The sequence below is a fragment of the Gymnogyps californianus genome, chromosome 20 (assembly GCF_018139145.2).
Source record: "Gymnogyps californianus isolate 813 chromosome 20, ASM1813914v2, whole genome shotgun sequence".
Taxonomy (NCBI): Eukaryota; Metazoa; Chordata; class Aves; order Accipitriformes; family Cathartidae; genus Gymnogyps; species Gymnogyps californianus.
The window spans coordinates 37,707-53,952 of NC_059490.1; the positions used below are offsets into that span (position 1 = coordinate 37,707).

The 16,246-nt window shown below is 53.1% G+C and overlaps 2 protein-coding genes across 2 annotated transcripts; one reads left to right on the forward strand and one right to left on the reverse strand.

The window, feature by feature from the left end:
• The first annotated feature begins 4,883 nt into the window (after nucleotides 1-4,883).
• On the forward strand, nucleotides 4,884-6,651 carry LOC127024564 (fibrinogen-like protein 1-like protein). The gene is made up of 2 exons (XM_050909170.1): nucleotides 4,884-5,082; nucleotides 6,023-6,651. Exons 1-2 carry the CDS (start codon nucleotides 4,884-4,886, stop codon nucleotides 6,649-6,651), a joined length of 828 nt encoding a protein of 275 aa, XP_050765127.1.
• Nucleotides 6,652-9,513: 2,862 nt separating this feature from the next.
• LOC127024565 (fibrinogen-like protein 1-like protein) lies at nucleotides 9,514-12,282 on the reverse strand. The gene is made up of 3 exons (XM_050909171.1): nucleotides 12,279-12,282; nucleotides 11,228-11,347; nucleotides 9,514-10,148 (listed from the first exon to the last, which is right to left on the reverse strand). The coding sequence occupies exons 1-3, from the start codon at nucleotides 12,280-12,282 to the stop codon at nucleotides 9,514-9,516; spliced, it is 759 nt and encodes a 252-aa protein (XP_050765128.1).
• Between the last annotated feature and the right edge of the window lie 3,964 nt (nucleotides 12,283-16,246).

Here is a 16,246-nt window from a genome sequence, read left to right on the forward strand (position 1 = left end):
TGATGTGCCATGCTCTGCACCACCCACCTTGCCACCCCAAGCAGAGGAACCCATGGAAGTGGGGGACACCAACCCATGCTCCTCACTCCAAAAGCAAAAAAGTAGATGGAGAGAGGAGACATATTTTTATTATATATGTTTATATTATGTTTTTCTTATCTATTTCCTGCAAACAAGCAAGAAATCAAGCAAAAGTTACAGAAGGCTTGTGTGGATGAGCAAGGAGTTCTTGAGTAAACTCAGACATATAAAGGAAGTGTTCAAGAGATGGAAGCAGGGTATGATGGCTGATGGAATAAAGAGATGCTGTCCAATCATTCAGGGATGTGGTTGCGAAAGCCAAGGCTGGCCTGGAGTTGAAGCTGGCAAGGGATGTGAAGGGCAGCAAGAAAGATTTCTTCAAGTACATAAATAAGTATTTAGTAAGTTTTTGACACTGTGTCCCAAAACATCCTAACAGACAAACTGGCAAAACATGAGTTGGAGAAGTGAACAGGGAGCTGGACTGAAAACAGCTGAATGGACAGGCCCAGAGAATGCTGATCAGTGGCACAAAGTCCAGCTGGACACCAGTACACCAGTGGTGTACTCCAGGAATCCATCCTGGTCCCACCCAATTGCAAGGTAGGTCTGCAAAAAAGGGCATGGAGATCCTGGCAGGCAAGAAACTGACCATCAGCCAGCAATGTACAGTCATGGTAAAGAATGCCAACAGCATCCTGGGCTGCATTAGGAGGAGTGTTGCCAGCAGGTCGAGGGAGGTGATCCTTTCCCTTTATTCAGCACTGGTGAGGCCATACCTGGAGTCCAGTTCTGAGTTCCTCAGTGCAAGAGAGACATGGACATACTAGAGAGAGTCCGTCAAAGGGCCACGAAGATGATTAAGGGACTGGAGCATCTCTCCTTTGAGGAAAAGCTGAGCGAGCTGGGAGTGTTCAGCCTGGAGAAGAGAAGGCTCAGAGGGGGATCTTATCAATGTATATAAATACCTGAAGGGACAGAATGAAGAAGTGGGAGCCAGGCTCTTTCCAATGGTGCCCAGTGCCAGGACAAGAGGCAATGGGCACAAATTGACATACAGGCAATTCCATCTGAACACAAGAAAACACTTTTTCAGTGTGAGGGTGACCAAACACTGGCACAGGTTGCCCAGGGAGGGAGTGTCCATCCTTGGGGATATTCAAAACCTAACTGGACACTTTCCTGGATGGCCTGCTGTAGCTGACCTTTCTTGAGGAGGGGGTTGGACCAGGTCATCTCAAGAGGTCCTTCCACATCTTGCCATCGCATCCCAACAAGATGGCAAGAGAGGCCATCACATTGCCACCTGCCTCAGCAAACCCCTTGTTTCCCCAGTGCCAGAAAACATCTTACCTCAATGGCAGCAAAGAGGGCCTGGTCAGACCGCACTTATTAAGGTCCCACATTGCACTACCCTCTATCCTCAACCTCCTGGATGGGCACACCCTCCAAAACAATCCTCTAGTTGAATCAAGGGCCTCCCATAGGTTTATGGCCTCTGAATTTGCCCAGAGCACCCAGACCCTTACCCAACCTACCCCAAACACTGTCACTGTTACAGATGGGAGAAGAACACATGGTGGGGCCGTAACCCAAGAGACCTTAGAGTAACCATGGCACTTGGGCACCCAGGGACTCTATCCTTTGGCCCTAGTTATGGAAGCACAAACCTGTCTTTAACTGGCACTTGGGATCCTTGTGCTTCCCTGTGGGAAGGGAAGACCCAGATCCCAAGGCAGGAGCTGGCCCCAGGAGCCATCAGGGGTTGCTTCCCTTACCACAGGGCTCTGCGTGGGTTGTTCCAGACATTCCCATGTTACTGCTTGTGAGGGCGGGCCAATGCCAGCGCCCTTGAGTCCTTTCCCCCTTCTCAGAGTGTAGTTTGCTGAGTTAAGGAGTTTAGCTGGCCACATCCAAAGTTAGCTCCTTCACTGAAAAGGCCTGTTGTGAAAACAGCTAGAAGTGAGAGCATGCTCCTCCTTCCCCTGGAGGGCTGCTTTTAAGCTGCACCTTTACCACTGACTACATGGCAGCTGTGCAGCAGCTATGTCTGTGCCCAGTCTTGTTCCTCCAGTTCTGCCCCTGATGGGACCCAGTGACTTGGCCTCCAGGCTTGACCTCAGACCTTCCCTATCTCTGCAGACATGCTGGGTCTGTGGCCCCAGCAAGCAATGGACTGTCACTATCTCCAGACCGGAGTCTTATCCTGACTTTGAACATCCTGCACAAAGAGGTCCCTGCTGCCCTCTGACCCTGCTGGGGCCGCTGGTGTGACAGGATTTGGAAAGGGAAACAGGGTGCATGAGAAGGCAGTGGAGGGCTTGGCAAACACCTGAGGGCATACAGAGGGCTCTGGCATGAAAAGGAAAGCAAATGTAGGACCCTGGAATGCACTGCAAAGAAAATGGGGGGCTCTAGGTGGCACCAGAAGGCAAACGGAGGACTCTGAGGTGTACAGGAGAGAAATCTGAGGTCTCCGAAGGTGCATTTACCAAAAGGTAAATGGAGTGATTCTTAGGGGACGAGAGGACCAAATGGAAGCCTCTCCATTGCCCCAGAGGGCAAATAAAAGACCCTGGGGAGCATCAGAGGGCACATCAAAACCTTTCATTCAATTCTGTGTGCATTCAGATCCCCTCCATTCCCCTCCATGCACTCTCTATTCCCCCACATGTCACTGTGGTCCCTTCCATTCTTCTCTATGCGTGCTCAGGCTCCCTGTGTTCCCCTCTGTGGACCCTCAATCACTCCCCATTCCCTTTTGAGTGCTTGTAGATGCTCTCTGCTCCCCTACCTGTGCCTTGGAACCCTGCAGTTCCCATCAATGCATGCTCAGATCTCCTCCACTCCCCTTTGTGCACCCCCCAGTCCCTGCCATCCTTTTTGAGTGCCTTACATCCAAACCATGCCCCTCCATATGCTTTCAAATTCCCTCTGTTCCCTTCTGGGTGCTTCTAGATCCACTCAGACTCATTCTGTTCACTTCCAAGCACTCTCAGATGCTCTCCATTCCTATCCAGCTGCTTTCATATCCTCTCCATTCCCCTCATTGTGCTCTCTCAGAACCCCTCTGTTGTCCTCCTTGCACAAACAGATCCCCTCCATTCCCCCCCTTGTACGCTCAAGTGTCCTCCATTTTCCTCTGTATGCACCTAGATCTCCTCTGTTCCCCTCCTTGAATACTCAGATCTCCTCTGTTCCTTTCAGTGTCTGCTTAGTGCTGACTTCTCCCCTCTGTGCACACTCACATCCCTGTTTTCCACGACAAGTGCCCTCAGATTCCCACTGTTGCCCTCCATCGACACTCAGAACCCACCCCTCCCTTCTGTGGGTGCTCAGTTCCTATGGGTTCCATTGTCAGATCCCTTCCAGTCCCTCTGTACACCCTCAATTCCCCTCCATTTTCCCTCCATGCACAATCAGATCCCCTCCATTCTCCCTCTATGCACACAGGGTCAAGCTTTCTGCTTTCCCCTCTGTGCACGCTCAGACCCCTCCATTCCCCTCTGTACATGCTCAGATCCCCGTTGCTGCCCTCCATCTACCCAGTTTCACTCCGTTCCTGGGCAGACATTTGCTTTCCTCTGTAGCCGTCCATCCTGCATGACCAGTCTCCCAAATCCAGTGCCCCAGAGACCACAGCTGTCTCAACTGGCCTACAGAAACCCTTTAGCTAGTGTCTTTCAGCAGGCCCATTCAGCTGCATCCTTGCAGATCAGCATTGTGGCCCACTGGGGAACAAAGACTTCTCTTGCTTCCCCCAGATGAAGATCACCTCTGCCACAACCCTCTGCCTGCTGTCATGCAGTCCAGAAAACACCAGCCGCTCCAAATACTGTCCCACAACAGTCAGTCTCTCTGGGAGAGTTGGGGCTGCTCTGACTTCCCCACGAAGGGCTAGACTGGGCTTGTCAAAAGCACATTAAACAAACATTCTTCTTAAACAAGAACCAATTGACCTGGCAGCACCCTGCTGTAATGGTGGGAGGCAGGGACATCCCCAGTGTTTGCTCTCCACACTGGTTGGTGACTAGCATTCAAGTGTTTATTTACTGAGCTGCACTCTTCAAAGCTCCCAAATACACTGTTCCCAGGGGAAATTCCATCCAAGGAGCTAAGCACTCACAGAAGAGACCATTCCAAGGAGTCTTGCTGTCACGGGGCTTATTTTCTTTGCAGCTCAGGAAGCTATGCACCTAGAACGACAGGCACCTTCATCTCGGCTTGTGTTTTCTAAGGGCACAAAGGAAACCCAGCCTCCAGGAGAAAGGAAGCTGGGAGGGGGGGTAGGACCCACTCACCCCGCCCACTGCAGAGGGCACTACAAATGCCCCTGTGAGACCTGCTGCTCCACAGCTTTGCGCTCCGGAGGGCATTCCTGCGTGGACGCCATGGGTGAGTACGGGGCTGGGAAGCGAGGCGCTCCTTGCTAGCAATGGGAGGAGCACAGGTAGGGCAGCCCAGCAATAGGGAGAGGCTCCATGCACTGATCCTCGCACACTGATGGGGAGCTGCGGCATTGGTGCCCTCTGAGGGCATGCTTACCTGCCACCCCTTCAAACACCAGCAGCTTGTGCCCTGCCTTCTGGCTCACCCCAGCCAGTCCCCTGCTTCAGGGGCCAGGAATGAAACTTGGCTCAGCCGGTTGTTGGGTGCTTTGCTCCACCCAAAACTATATCTCATGCATGACTTTTTGGGAGCTGGTCAAGGGGAAAAGGCAAGGTTGTCTACCCCTTGGGCAAAAGAGCTGAGGCCTTTTGGCAAGCTTTCCAGCTTGCACGGACCAATCTGATGCTGCCCAGCATGCTTTGGTGCACTCCTGCATCTCACATGGTCGTGTTACACTGTGCAGTGCTGGAGCCATGGGATTTCCTGCCTCTCTGGAGGGAGTGTCACATTTCATCTTTTCTCCATCTTTTCCCTTTCTAGCAGCCCAGTGCCTTCTACTCCTTGCTTGCGTGCTGGTCTTGGCTGCCCCAGGCCACTCCATGCATATACAAACCCTAAACATCTTCAAGAAATCTCCCTCCGACACTTCGGCGAGTGCTCTGAAGAAAACCAGTATGTAGCATGCCGTGGGCATTGCAGTGCTCTCACCAACCCCTTTCAGTTCCTTGGTCTGGGTCAGCCCTGGCTTGTGAACAGCCCCAGCCCATGCTCTAGGCCAGTGGAGGCTTGATAAAATGACACTTGGGAGAGGGTATGCTATGACACCTCAGATCCAGAAAACACCTCCATAGTGTATACAGGTAGGCAGGCTGAGGAGACGTGGCATCAATGCCAGGCTTTGCTCAGCTGGGGAGAGGAGCTCTGCCCATCCGGCAGGATGACCTTAACTGCAGTGGGAGGTCCTACAGCAAGGGAGCTGAAGGCATGGGAAGACCACACCTGCCAGCACAGGGGGGATCCAGTGTCGTGTGCTCATGTACAGCCAGCTCCGGGTGGGGAAGGGCCCTACAGCATCCCTAGCCCTGGCCCTGCTCCAGGATGGAGGATGGTGGATGTGAGGAGGTGTACCCAATGAAGGCTGCAGTGCTGTGCATGTATGTGTGTGTGCGTGCACTGTGCAGACTGGTAAGGGTGTCTGTGTGCTTAAAGGGGTCATTTTTCTCCGGTTCCTTCAGTCACAGGCAGGGGCAAGGTCCTCTTCAGCTTCCTCCCCAGCATGACCCTGTTTTAGTGACACAACCCCTTTTTCAGGAGACCCAAAGGAGTCCACTAGTGTCCATATCAGTCTCCTGGCCTGATACCAGCACAGCCCAGTGGGTCTGAGGCCTTTCACTGGGGCTGCCTCCTGTTAGGTGTCCCATATGGAAGAGGAACAGAGGGCTGAGGCCAACCCACTCTCACCTCCAGCCAAGCACATTGACCCCTCTGGGCTGGGACAGCTGATTATCCCCCAGGTACTCTGGCCAGATGTCCCTCTATCCTGCCACAGGGTGAAACATGGTCTTGTCCTGTTGCACAAGCTTTTGTTAAATCACCCTCTCTCCTGCCCCAGGTTGGCCCAAGGACTGCAGCGAGGTCTCTGCTGGCAGCCCCAGCGGCGTCTACGTCATCCAGCCCACAGGACTGCACCCCATCGTGGTGTACTGCGAAATGAATGTGACAGATGGGGGCTGGACAGTCATCCAGAGGAACCAGCAGAGCACGGAGATCACCTGGGCCGAGTCCTGGAGCACCTACAAGTACGGCTTTGGGAACGTGCACACCGAGTACTGGCTGGGCACAGAGTACATCCATCAGATCTGCAAGCAGAAGGTCTACGAGGTCAGGTTTGTCATCTGGGATGCTGCAAACAACACCAAGTTTGCAGACTACAACCTCTTCAGCCTGGAAGATGAGTCCCACAGCTACCGGCTGAGGCTGGGAACGTACTCGGGGACAGCGGAGGATGCCATGAACTCAGACAATCCCAGGAATGTGCACAACAACATGAAGTTCTCCACAAAAGATCGAGATCAGGACACTTACAGAGGGAACTGTGCCTCCCGCTCTGGGGGCGGGTGGTGGTACTCAGCGTGTTATTCTGTACGGCTGAACATCAAGGGGGGCATAACGTGGGGCAGCCTGTGCAATGAGAACTGCAAAGCTTCGGCCATCCTCATCAAACCAGCTCCATACCATTAGTACTCTTTCCCCCTCCTGTCTGCACTGGGCACATGGCCAGACCAGTGCCCTGCTGGGGCCCATTTTGCTGGCTGGGGTGCTGACGGTGAATAGGGTTGTTCCTGTATATCAAGAGCTGTTTTCTTTTCCTCTTTTCTTGAAAAGTAGCAAAGCTCTCTGCTTTGTCTCTGGCCTTTCACCTGTGGTGGGTTTTTAGGGATCGCTATTAGAACATGTTTTATAAATGCTGCCGTTTCCAAGCACGTTCCTTCTGGGGGAGAAAACTGTGCTCAGAAACCTAAAACCCTCCTGATCCAGCACGGTCTTATTGTCTTTTCGCTTTGTGGGTATAGATGACTTCAGCAGAAAAATATCAGTCATCACTAGCTAACCTGATCTAAGCCGCTCTAAGCCCAGGCAGGCCATGTACGCAGTATACCTCTGCTGTAGTCTGTATTCATCCTGCAGAATAAAATTGCTTTCAGAACCTGCACAGACATGCGCAAAAGTCCTTCATTTGTTTGGGAACTTCTCGCAACAGCTGCCAGTTTCTTGACAGGATCAGACCTGAGGCTCCTGATGTAGTAAGAAAAGACTTTCAAAGGGAAAATTTTTCATAAGACTCAAACGAGGAATTAAAGACAAAACTTTCACTTAAAGAAGAGAGTTGGGTTTCAAGGTGGGGATCTTTCAAAAAGGGAATGCAATACCACATGGCCAAGAGCAAGCACTGAGGGTAGGAGGGAAGCATCAGCTCAGTTCAGCCCTACCAGCCATGACCTGGAGCTAACCAGAGACAGCAGGTGAGGCCAGCATCATCCCGCCTTGTTAACCTTGTGAATGCTGGCCCAGGCAGGCCTTGGGAGGTAACTGGAAGAGTGGACAGGGAAGAAAGTGACAACAGCACTGCAAGGCCACACAGCACTGCATCGTTGGGATATCTGGGCAGGTTTAAGAGCTGAGGCAGCCTGACATGGCAGGGATCCCAGAATTTCAAGAGGCCTGGATCAGCTTGGGTCCATATGGGCTTGCTCCAGTGTGGTGATATCTCTGTGCACTGGATAGCTCAACAGTGGACATGGTACCTGTGATGTGGCCTCCCAGTGCTGAGCAGAGGGGAGTGATGCCTTGCTGGCTGCACTCTTGCTAATACAGCCCAGGATGCGGTTCACCTTCAACACTGCAAGAGTGCACTGCTGACTCCTGGGCAAATTGTTGTTTACCAGGAACCCCAAACCCTTCTCTGTCAAGCCTCTCCCCTCCAGTTAGATTGTACATCCAGGCTGGAGTGCAAATGACTTTTTAAACCAGCAGACATATCTCTCAGTCCAGAAACGCTACTCTCAAGTCAGCTCAAACTGGCAGCAAAGCCCTTCTCTACCAGCAGCACCCTCATACATTCATCTCCCCATGCATCAGATGCCTCCAGGGCAGCCAAGGCTGCCTGTGCAGCCTCTTCAGGAACACAGCACTGCCACAGCTCTGCAGGGTGGCCTGGGACCTCAGTCACAGATCTTGGCCTGAGAGTCCCAAGTTGTTCAGGATTCACAGCCACAAGCCTTCCTCGAGCTCACCTTTTCTTCCAAAGACAGAGGAGAGGAACCGTGGCTTCTTTCAAGTCCTAAGATCAAACTTCCCTCCCTCCCTATCCCAAAGGAGATCCATAGCCACATTCCCCCTCTGCAGCAGAGTACGCTGGGACTGACTTACCCGCATCTCTCACGCCCTCAGGGAGCCGACCACCCTCTCCACACTCCAATCCATGGTGGTTTCTTCCCTTTCCCAGCATAGAGCAACCACCCAGCCATGGACGGGGACAAACTATGAGCGAGGGTTTTGCAAGTTACAGGGCTTTGCAGGCCCTGTTGGCTAATTGTAGCCTTACAGCCACGGTTCAGTGCACGGTGGCTGGAACAAGCCATTGGAAGCAATATTGCGTCCAGAGACCTGAGAACCAAACCACAGACAGAATTAGGTACAACAGCTGTACTAAGCTGTGTACAACAACCGTACCAAAGGGAGAAAAGCTCATGTTACAGGCTGATGCTGGGGACAGTCAGCAGCAGGGAGAATCGGTGTCAGGCCTTTCACTATGGAACACTGAAATATTTCAGAACAACAAAGACAAATCAGCACAGAACCCCTGCATGCCACAGCAGCTCTGCACCAGCTCAGCCTGGGAGCAGAATCAGCTCCACAGCTGACCTGGCCCAGCACTGCATGAGCAAATCATCTTGAAACCAGCAGCCACCACGCCAGCCCTGGGGGAGGTGAGCTCTGCACGTCCCAGGGAGATCTGGCATTCCTTGGGCAGGGGTGTCTCCTTGCCCAGGAGAGGACCTGCATAATACACCTACTTTCCCCCAGGGCCACCACCCCAGAGACTGGACAGAGTGATCCCCACGCACTTATGTGCAGTGTCGCGGCGGCAGGTAGACACAAGGCAGCAAAGTCTGGCTCCAGGGTTTATTGCAGTTGATTTCTCCCACCACGGGTAGCAGAGCTGTGGGGCGTATGGGGCCTGGGGAGGGAGCAGGGCCTGAGCAAAGCAGGGATACATTGATTGCACAGGGAAGGGAACTTGCACTGTCTCCCCCTCCCCAGGACAGGAGTGGGCGCACCCACCCCAAACCAGTGCCTGCGTCCCCATGCCAGCCAGCACCGCAGCACTGGGTGAAGCTGCCCGCGTGCCCGGGGCTCTGGGCGATTGCTCCTGAGCCCCAAAGCTACTGTGTTTCAGCTGGTGACGGTGTGAGAGCTGCGAGCAGCACAGGACATGCACCAGGACTGGCACAGGGCTGTTGGCAGGCACAGGAATGGGGCACTGAGCTGGGGACGGTGGCACTCCCCCAAAATCCCAGGAGGCTGGGCGCTGTGGCACGGTCAGCACACGTCTGTGGGTTTGACCAGGATGAGGGAGGATGCGCAGTCGCCATTATCGCAGAATCCTGGCCAAAGGATGTGTTTTTTGGCATTGAGCAGGACGTTCTGGCACCTGTCATACCACCAGCCCCCGTAGCTGTTGGCGCAGTTCCCACTGTACTGGTCCTGGTCCTTGTCGGTCGTGCTGAACTTCATGTTGTCGTGTATGCCCCCCTTCTTGGGGTGATAGCTGGTCAGATAGTCATCCCCATCACCAGAAAACCGGCCCAGCCTCAGTGGGTACCCACTAGCCTCACTCTCCACCCTGAAGATGTCATACTCGGCGTAATGGGTGACGTTGGCTTTATTCCGCACGATGAAGCGGACCTTGTAGGTGCCCTGCTGCGTCAGCAGGTGCAGGTACTCGGTGCCCAGCCAGTGATCGCCCTGCACGTTCCCGAAGCCGTACTTGTAGGTGGTCCAGGATTGCTTCCATGTGATCTCAGTGTCATGAGAGTTTCTCTGGACAACAGTCCAGCCCTTGCCTTCGGTGTCCATGTCGCACCACACCACGCGTGGGGGAGACCCTGCCGGCTGGATGACGTACACCCCGCTGGGGCTGGTCTTGCGGAGATGGCTGCAGTCAGCGGGGAACCCTACGACAGCAGCAGTGGCAAACACAGGTTGGGGTGGGAGAGAGAAGGATCATATGAATCTGTCAGGGTGACAAGGAGCTCCTGTAGGGGAGTGAGGACTCAGGACAAAAAGGTCTGGTTTTATCTGTGGTCTACTCTACAGTGTAGGGTGGCTTTTCCACTGACTCATCCACAGGGGAACTGAAGGTCTCTAAGACAGTGGCCCTGGTAAGAGCCCTAGGATCTATTTCTCATCACTTGCTGTTTCATTTGGAGCCTTCTAATGCATCTGGCCAAGAAAAGAGAGGAAAAAAATCTTCCAGATGCCAGTGATGTCCTCCAGGTACACCTGGCCCTCACACAAGGCCCTTGATATACTGAGCTGCAGCACTTGCAAGGATGAGAAGTGTCCAAAATGCTCCACTGGATGAGGATATGTAATGAAAATGTATGTTTTCCCTGGGGGTCGTGGCATTGCAAAAGAAGGCAAAGTTCTACCTTGACCTCATAGGGATCTCTTCCCCCAGCTTGTTGCAGTTTATCTGTTAGCAGGACTGATCTGTCATGATTTACTTGCCAAACTAATTTGCTGTCTAATTTGTTTTTCTTTTGTGTCTGATGAGGGACAATTTGCTGTGGGTAATTCCAATTCAGCCCATGAAATTCTGTTTTTCTCAGGCACACAGGTCTTGCAGGGAGTGCCACCCTCCCTTGCAGGGAGGAAAGGAATATTCCTAATCCAACAAGAGCTAAAAAAACCCCAATTGCTGGGAGGATCTCTCCTAGAACTGAAGTGTAAAAAGACACAAGCACCACAGAGCAATCCTGCCAAGTTACGATGTTTGGGCAGAAACCCCTTGGTTTCAGTATGGAGCCACCAAGGGGGTGAGGATGGCTTGACAGGTGTCAGGCTGCTTACCTTACAAGCCATGGCCCAGGGGTTTGTGTGTGTGAGGAGTTCTTGTGTTGCGCATCAGCCTGGGTGCATGCTGGCCTTCCTAGCACTTAGCAGACCTGAGAGTCAGTGCTGAGCTAGGGAGACACTTTCCTGCTCTGCACCTTGCTGCCCAGCCAGTGCCCCCCACCTACTCCATACTCACCACTCCGGGAGCTGGCAGTGGGTACTGCTGGGCCAGCGCTTGCGCAGAGGAGAAGCATCGCCACCACTGTGGGTAGGAGGACAAGGTCCCCACGGAGCAAACTTGTCCCAGCCTGGAGCCCTGGGGAGGAAAGGGCCCAGCACCATTAGGATCCCTGGGCAGCCCCCTCTGCCCCTGCTGATGGCCCCTGGGGAGCTCGGACCAGGGAAGGCAGAACCACAGCGCGCAGGCAGGAGCAGGGGGCTCCCGGGGTGGTGGAAGCTGCAGCTTTGGTGCAGTCTGTGCCCCTGCAGGGCTGAAGTAAGGTGAGAAATGGCTTTGTCACCCTCCTGATCAGCCCCTTCCCCTGCACCAGCCAGCAACCTGCAGATCTGTTCTCGGAACGTACAGTCCAAGAGTAGCTAAGAGAGGACAATGACACAGCTAGATGTGGGGAGAGTAGTTTGCCAGGGGGGAGGGATCACAAGAAACAGTTCTTTTTGGAGTAATCGTGCTTAAGCCTTTTATATAAGCCACTCCAGCTCAATCACTGCTAGTGGGAAACCAGATCCAAAGGATGGGTCCTATTGCAGAGATACCAGCTCCCAAGCAGACAGGAAGAAGTCTCCTGGGCCCACACAGTGACACAAACCCAAACCCTCTGTGCTGGCCACCAGCACACCCCTACACCCTGCACTAGCTCAGTTACTGGGGGAGATGCCATCATGCCTGGGGAAGGACCCCTGTGCAACCACATGTGCCACATGCATTGGTCAGGAAGGGAAAGGACCAAGTCAAAATCTAGGTCTCCACGTTAACCTCCCTTGACAGAACATGGGAATACAGGGCATAGGTAGCCTGGGGAAAGCATAGGCTGGCACCAAGCATGTGTGTCTTTTGGTGCTTTGGTCTTGCATCCTTTCTGCTACCAGGGTGCAGCATGCATCATCACCCAGGCAAGATCACGGCTGCTGTCCTGCTAATCATCTTGTGCCTTTGTATACTCACCCCGGTCAGGTCTTGTTTGAGCCCAGCACCACACATGAAGTGTGCTGCTGGGAAAATAACTCACCCATCACAACAGCACAGCTGAGCAGAGAGCAGGAACCCAGTGGTGCACCCTCCCATGCCGAGCTTTGCACGGTGACTTTATAGGCACTGCGCACACCCACTTGTGTTTACACTTGTTATTTGTAGAGGCACAAGGAGGCACTTGCAGATTGTGACTTGAGCACTTTTCAGATCCCATGACAGCACAACTAAACCCCCTGAGAGGAGGGAGGCATGCCCTTCTAGCCAGAGAAGTACAAAATAATCCCCTCCAAGATGAGGGATTTCAATTATTGACTCTCCCAGCTACACAAACACTACATGTGAATTGCCCACTTGGAGCAAATTCTGGAGAGCCATGATCAAACTGAAGTGGAGAGACCCAGCTTTTTAAGGACATATACACACAGAAACTAGCAAAGGAGGAGAGGTTACGTCTCCTATGTGCCCAGTCCCAAAGGTGACCTTGGAAAGATGAGGACAGGTCCTCAAAAGACATGCCTGCTTGCTAACTCTCCACTGGCAGGTTTCAGGATCAATGAGTTAAGTCATTGGGCTGGAACCAGTGACCAGCAGCCAGAAGTCACTGTATACACAGTGTCCCCTGGCACCCCAATCTGCATGCTCCAAGTAGAAGGCAAGGGCTCCAGGTAACAAACAGGTGCCTGCGGGTCCCTTTGCCACTCTCCTTCCCAATCCCTGTCTTTGCCCTGGTGAGACCCTGCAGATCCCCCCCAGCCCCAGAAATGTCAGCCAGGGGTTGCTCCCTCTACAGGGGCAAAATGCTCTCAGGGCAGATTGCTTGGGAGGGCTGTTCTTCATGCCAGAAGGTGCAGACAGCCCCATCACTTTATCAAGCCAATTTTAAGAGGAGAAAGACGTTGCCTTTCTACTTTCTTCTCCTGTGTTGATTTCAGTAGCCTACTGACCAGGTGTCTTCTTCACGGCACAGCTTTAAACCTGGTGTTCACAGCAAACCAGTGTCAAGCTGAGGCTCCCACCAAACTTCCTGTACTGCAGGAGCCCACATCAAGCAGTGCAACTTGCAGATCTGGATGGACAGCAGCATCCAGACCTCTCCGAGGTAAGGGATCCCTGGATCAACTTCCATCTGAACCCTTAGATCTCACCCCTGCTTGTTTGGTTAGAGGTTGGGAGCCCTTGTCCGCAGCCTCATTTAGTTTGGGAGAATCTTAAAAGCAGCACTCCAAAGTCTATGGAAGGAGAAGGGCCCAAGCTTCCCTGGGAAGAAGGACGCCCAGGCAGAGGGGCCATGTCCCCTTTCTGTGGGGACAGGGGAAGTGGGTGACTTAGGGGCTCCCGTGGGCTGCCCCCAGAGCTAATGCCAGCGCTGAGCAATGCGATGCCTCAGGGGTGCCTGTGCCAGGACTGGCAGGCAGGCTGCTGCTGGTGAGCCACCACTGGGATCACTGCTGGCAACAGGGCTGCCAGATGCAGCAGGAACATGGGCCCCACACATCATGGAGAGGAAGTCCTCCCCTGCCCCTGTGTACAGCAGGCTCCACTGGGCTGCTCCGAATAGATGCAAATGGTATTTCCTTCCAAAAAAAGTGCATCAACAGGACAGCTTATCTACAGTCCAGCAGAGACCCCTGTTTTGACTTCAGCTCAAATATTCCAGTGGATGGTGTCTTCAAAGTTATCAAACAAAGGTTTTCTAAATCACACTGATGTGGGACCTCTTTCTAAGAAGAAGACAGCTGCAAAAGGACCTCTGAGCAGATACAGGTTGGAAGCAGAGCTAAGGACAACAACCAGTGGTTGCACTCCAGAGAGGCAGAGCAGGGGGCACCATGCAGGACTCAAGGGAAGAGGACGAAGGCATGAGCAAGCTCTCTGGGAGCAGCAAAGGCTGGCTGCTCCCCATGGGCAGGCAAGTCAGAAGCCAAGGGTGCACCCTGAGGAGGCAATGCCCTTGCTGGCGGGGCTCCATCCTGCCGGGTCTGAGCACAGCAGGCAGAGCTGAGTGTTGGCAACAGCTCAAGGCAAGGCAAGCAGTCAACCGGGTCCAAGATCCTGGACAAAAGGACACAGTGCAAAAGGCAGGGCTGGAGATAAGCTACAACACAGATCTGACGAGTCCATCAAGGAAATAAGCTATCTACAGTGTAGGTCTAAGATCCATCCAGAAAACATGGCCAGAGAGGGGACCGGAGACCAGTACTCATATAGTGTTGTTCAGGTTAGGACTGAAGGCCCAGGGCCAAGCTGAAACAGGCCTCATGGGCCCAGGTGAAGATCCCAGGTGGGACGGGTCACCAGCCACTAAGGCCTACTGGTGCACTCAGGGCCATGACAGTAGCAGCTAATCCTGAAAGAGTAAATCCCACTGGCCGGGCTGGCTGTACGGGTCTCTCATGCTCCATAGGCCCTCAGGCTTTTGCTATTGCTCTTTGGGCTTACAAAGCGGCTTCTCAAGGCACATTCTGCTGCAGCCAGCTCTGCGTCTTGCACAAGATGCCTGGCTGTGCTCCTGCAGAAATACAGAGGCATAAGGGCTGGGGACGGGGCTCTTCAGAGAACCAGAGAAACACAAGGTAACCAAGACCAGGAGGACCTCCAAATGTCTCTAGTCGGATCTCAAGGCCAAAGCAGGGACAACTTAGAATAGGTTGCTTAGGGTCATGTCTGGGTCAGTTGAGAATATGTCAAGGAATGGAGGTCCCAAAACTTCTCTTTTTTTTTTTTTTTCAGTCTTAGAACACCTTCAGGCTGAAATTTTTTTTATCTAATTTCCCTCCCTTCCCTTATGTCTGTTGCCTCTCATCCTATCCCTGTGCACCTCCAAGGAGAGTCATAGAATCACAGGGTGACAGAATAATTTAGGTTGTGAGGGACCTCTGGAGGCCATCTAGTCCAATCCCTGCTCAAAGCAGATCTAAAAAATCAGGTCCTTGTCCAGTCAACTCTTGAACACCTCTAAGGACAGAAATCCCACAGCCTCTCTCTGGGTACCTGTTCCAGTATTTGACCAACCTCATGTTAAAAAAAGTCCTTATTTCTAACTGGAGTTTCCATGTTCCAACTTAGATCCATTGCTTCTCATCCCACCACCACGCACCTTCTTGAACAGTCTGGCTCCATGTTCTCTGTATCCTCCCATGAGGTAGTTGTAGTCAGCAGTAAGACCTCCCTGTTGCCTGCTCTTCTCCAGGTGGAGCAAGCCCAGTTCTCTCAGATTCTCCTGACACCTCCTGAGCTCCAGGCCCCTGACCAGTCTGGTGACCTCCACGGGACTTGCTCCAGTCTGTCAATATGTTTCTTGTAATGAGGGGTCCAAAATGAGACACAGTGCTCTGGAGCCTGCCTCCATCTGCTCTCCACCCTCCCACCAGGGAGCTGTAGGCAGCAACAAGATCCCGTCTCAGCATTCCCTTCTCCAGGCTGAACAAGCCCATCTTTCTGAGCCTGTCCACATATGTCATGTGCTCCTGCCTCAACTATCTTGGTGGTCTTAGCTAGACTCCTTCTGGAGTTTTAGTCGCTGTTGTGCACGGGGGAGCTCCACACAGGACACAGCACTCCAGCTGTCATCTCACACGTGGAAGTGAGTAATCCCTTCCCTCACCCTCCTGGCTGCATTTTTCCAGGTGCAGCCCAGGATGTAGCAATAAACAGATCTGTGCCACAACTGTGGCTCTTTCAATATCAAACATATACTGAGCAGGAGCTGGGCCCCAGGACACAGCTGGGGTTTCAGAGAAATCCCCTCTATGGCCTTCCCCCTGCCTGCTTTGCACATCCTAACCCGAACACTGGCCACAGCCTCCTGGAAAAGCTGGACAGGCCCTGGAAGCTGTTGGTGAAGCTCTGCTAAGGGTTGCTGCCTGCCTTTGCTTGCATCTGCTGTTGAGCAGAAGCAGCAGCACAGCAGGGTATGCACAGGAGCCTCCATGACCAGGCAGCCACACTGCAAGCAAACAGCCTGTGACAAAAGCCCAGCCTGCTCCTCTCTCTGCAGGCTCTGGC

Bases quoted from the DNA above. Each gene is read 5' to 3' on its own strand.
- LOC127024565 (XM_050909171.1), bottom strand. The intron at 10,149-11,227 runs GTGAGTATGGAG...CTGCTGTCGTAG, and splicing joins CACTGCCAGCTCCCGGAGTG to GGTTCCCCGCTGACTGCAGC.
- LOC127024564 (XM_050909170.1), top strand. From the start codon at position 4,884: ATGGGATTTCCTGCCTCTCTGGAGGGAGTGTCACATTTCATCTTTTCT. The intron at 5,083-6,022 runs GTATGTAGCATG...CTCCTGCCCCAG, and splicing joins GAGTGCTCTGAAGAAAACCA to GTTGGCCCAAGGACTGCAGC.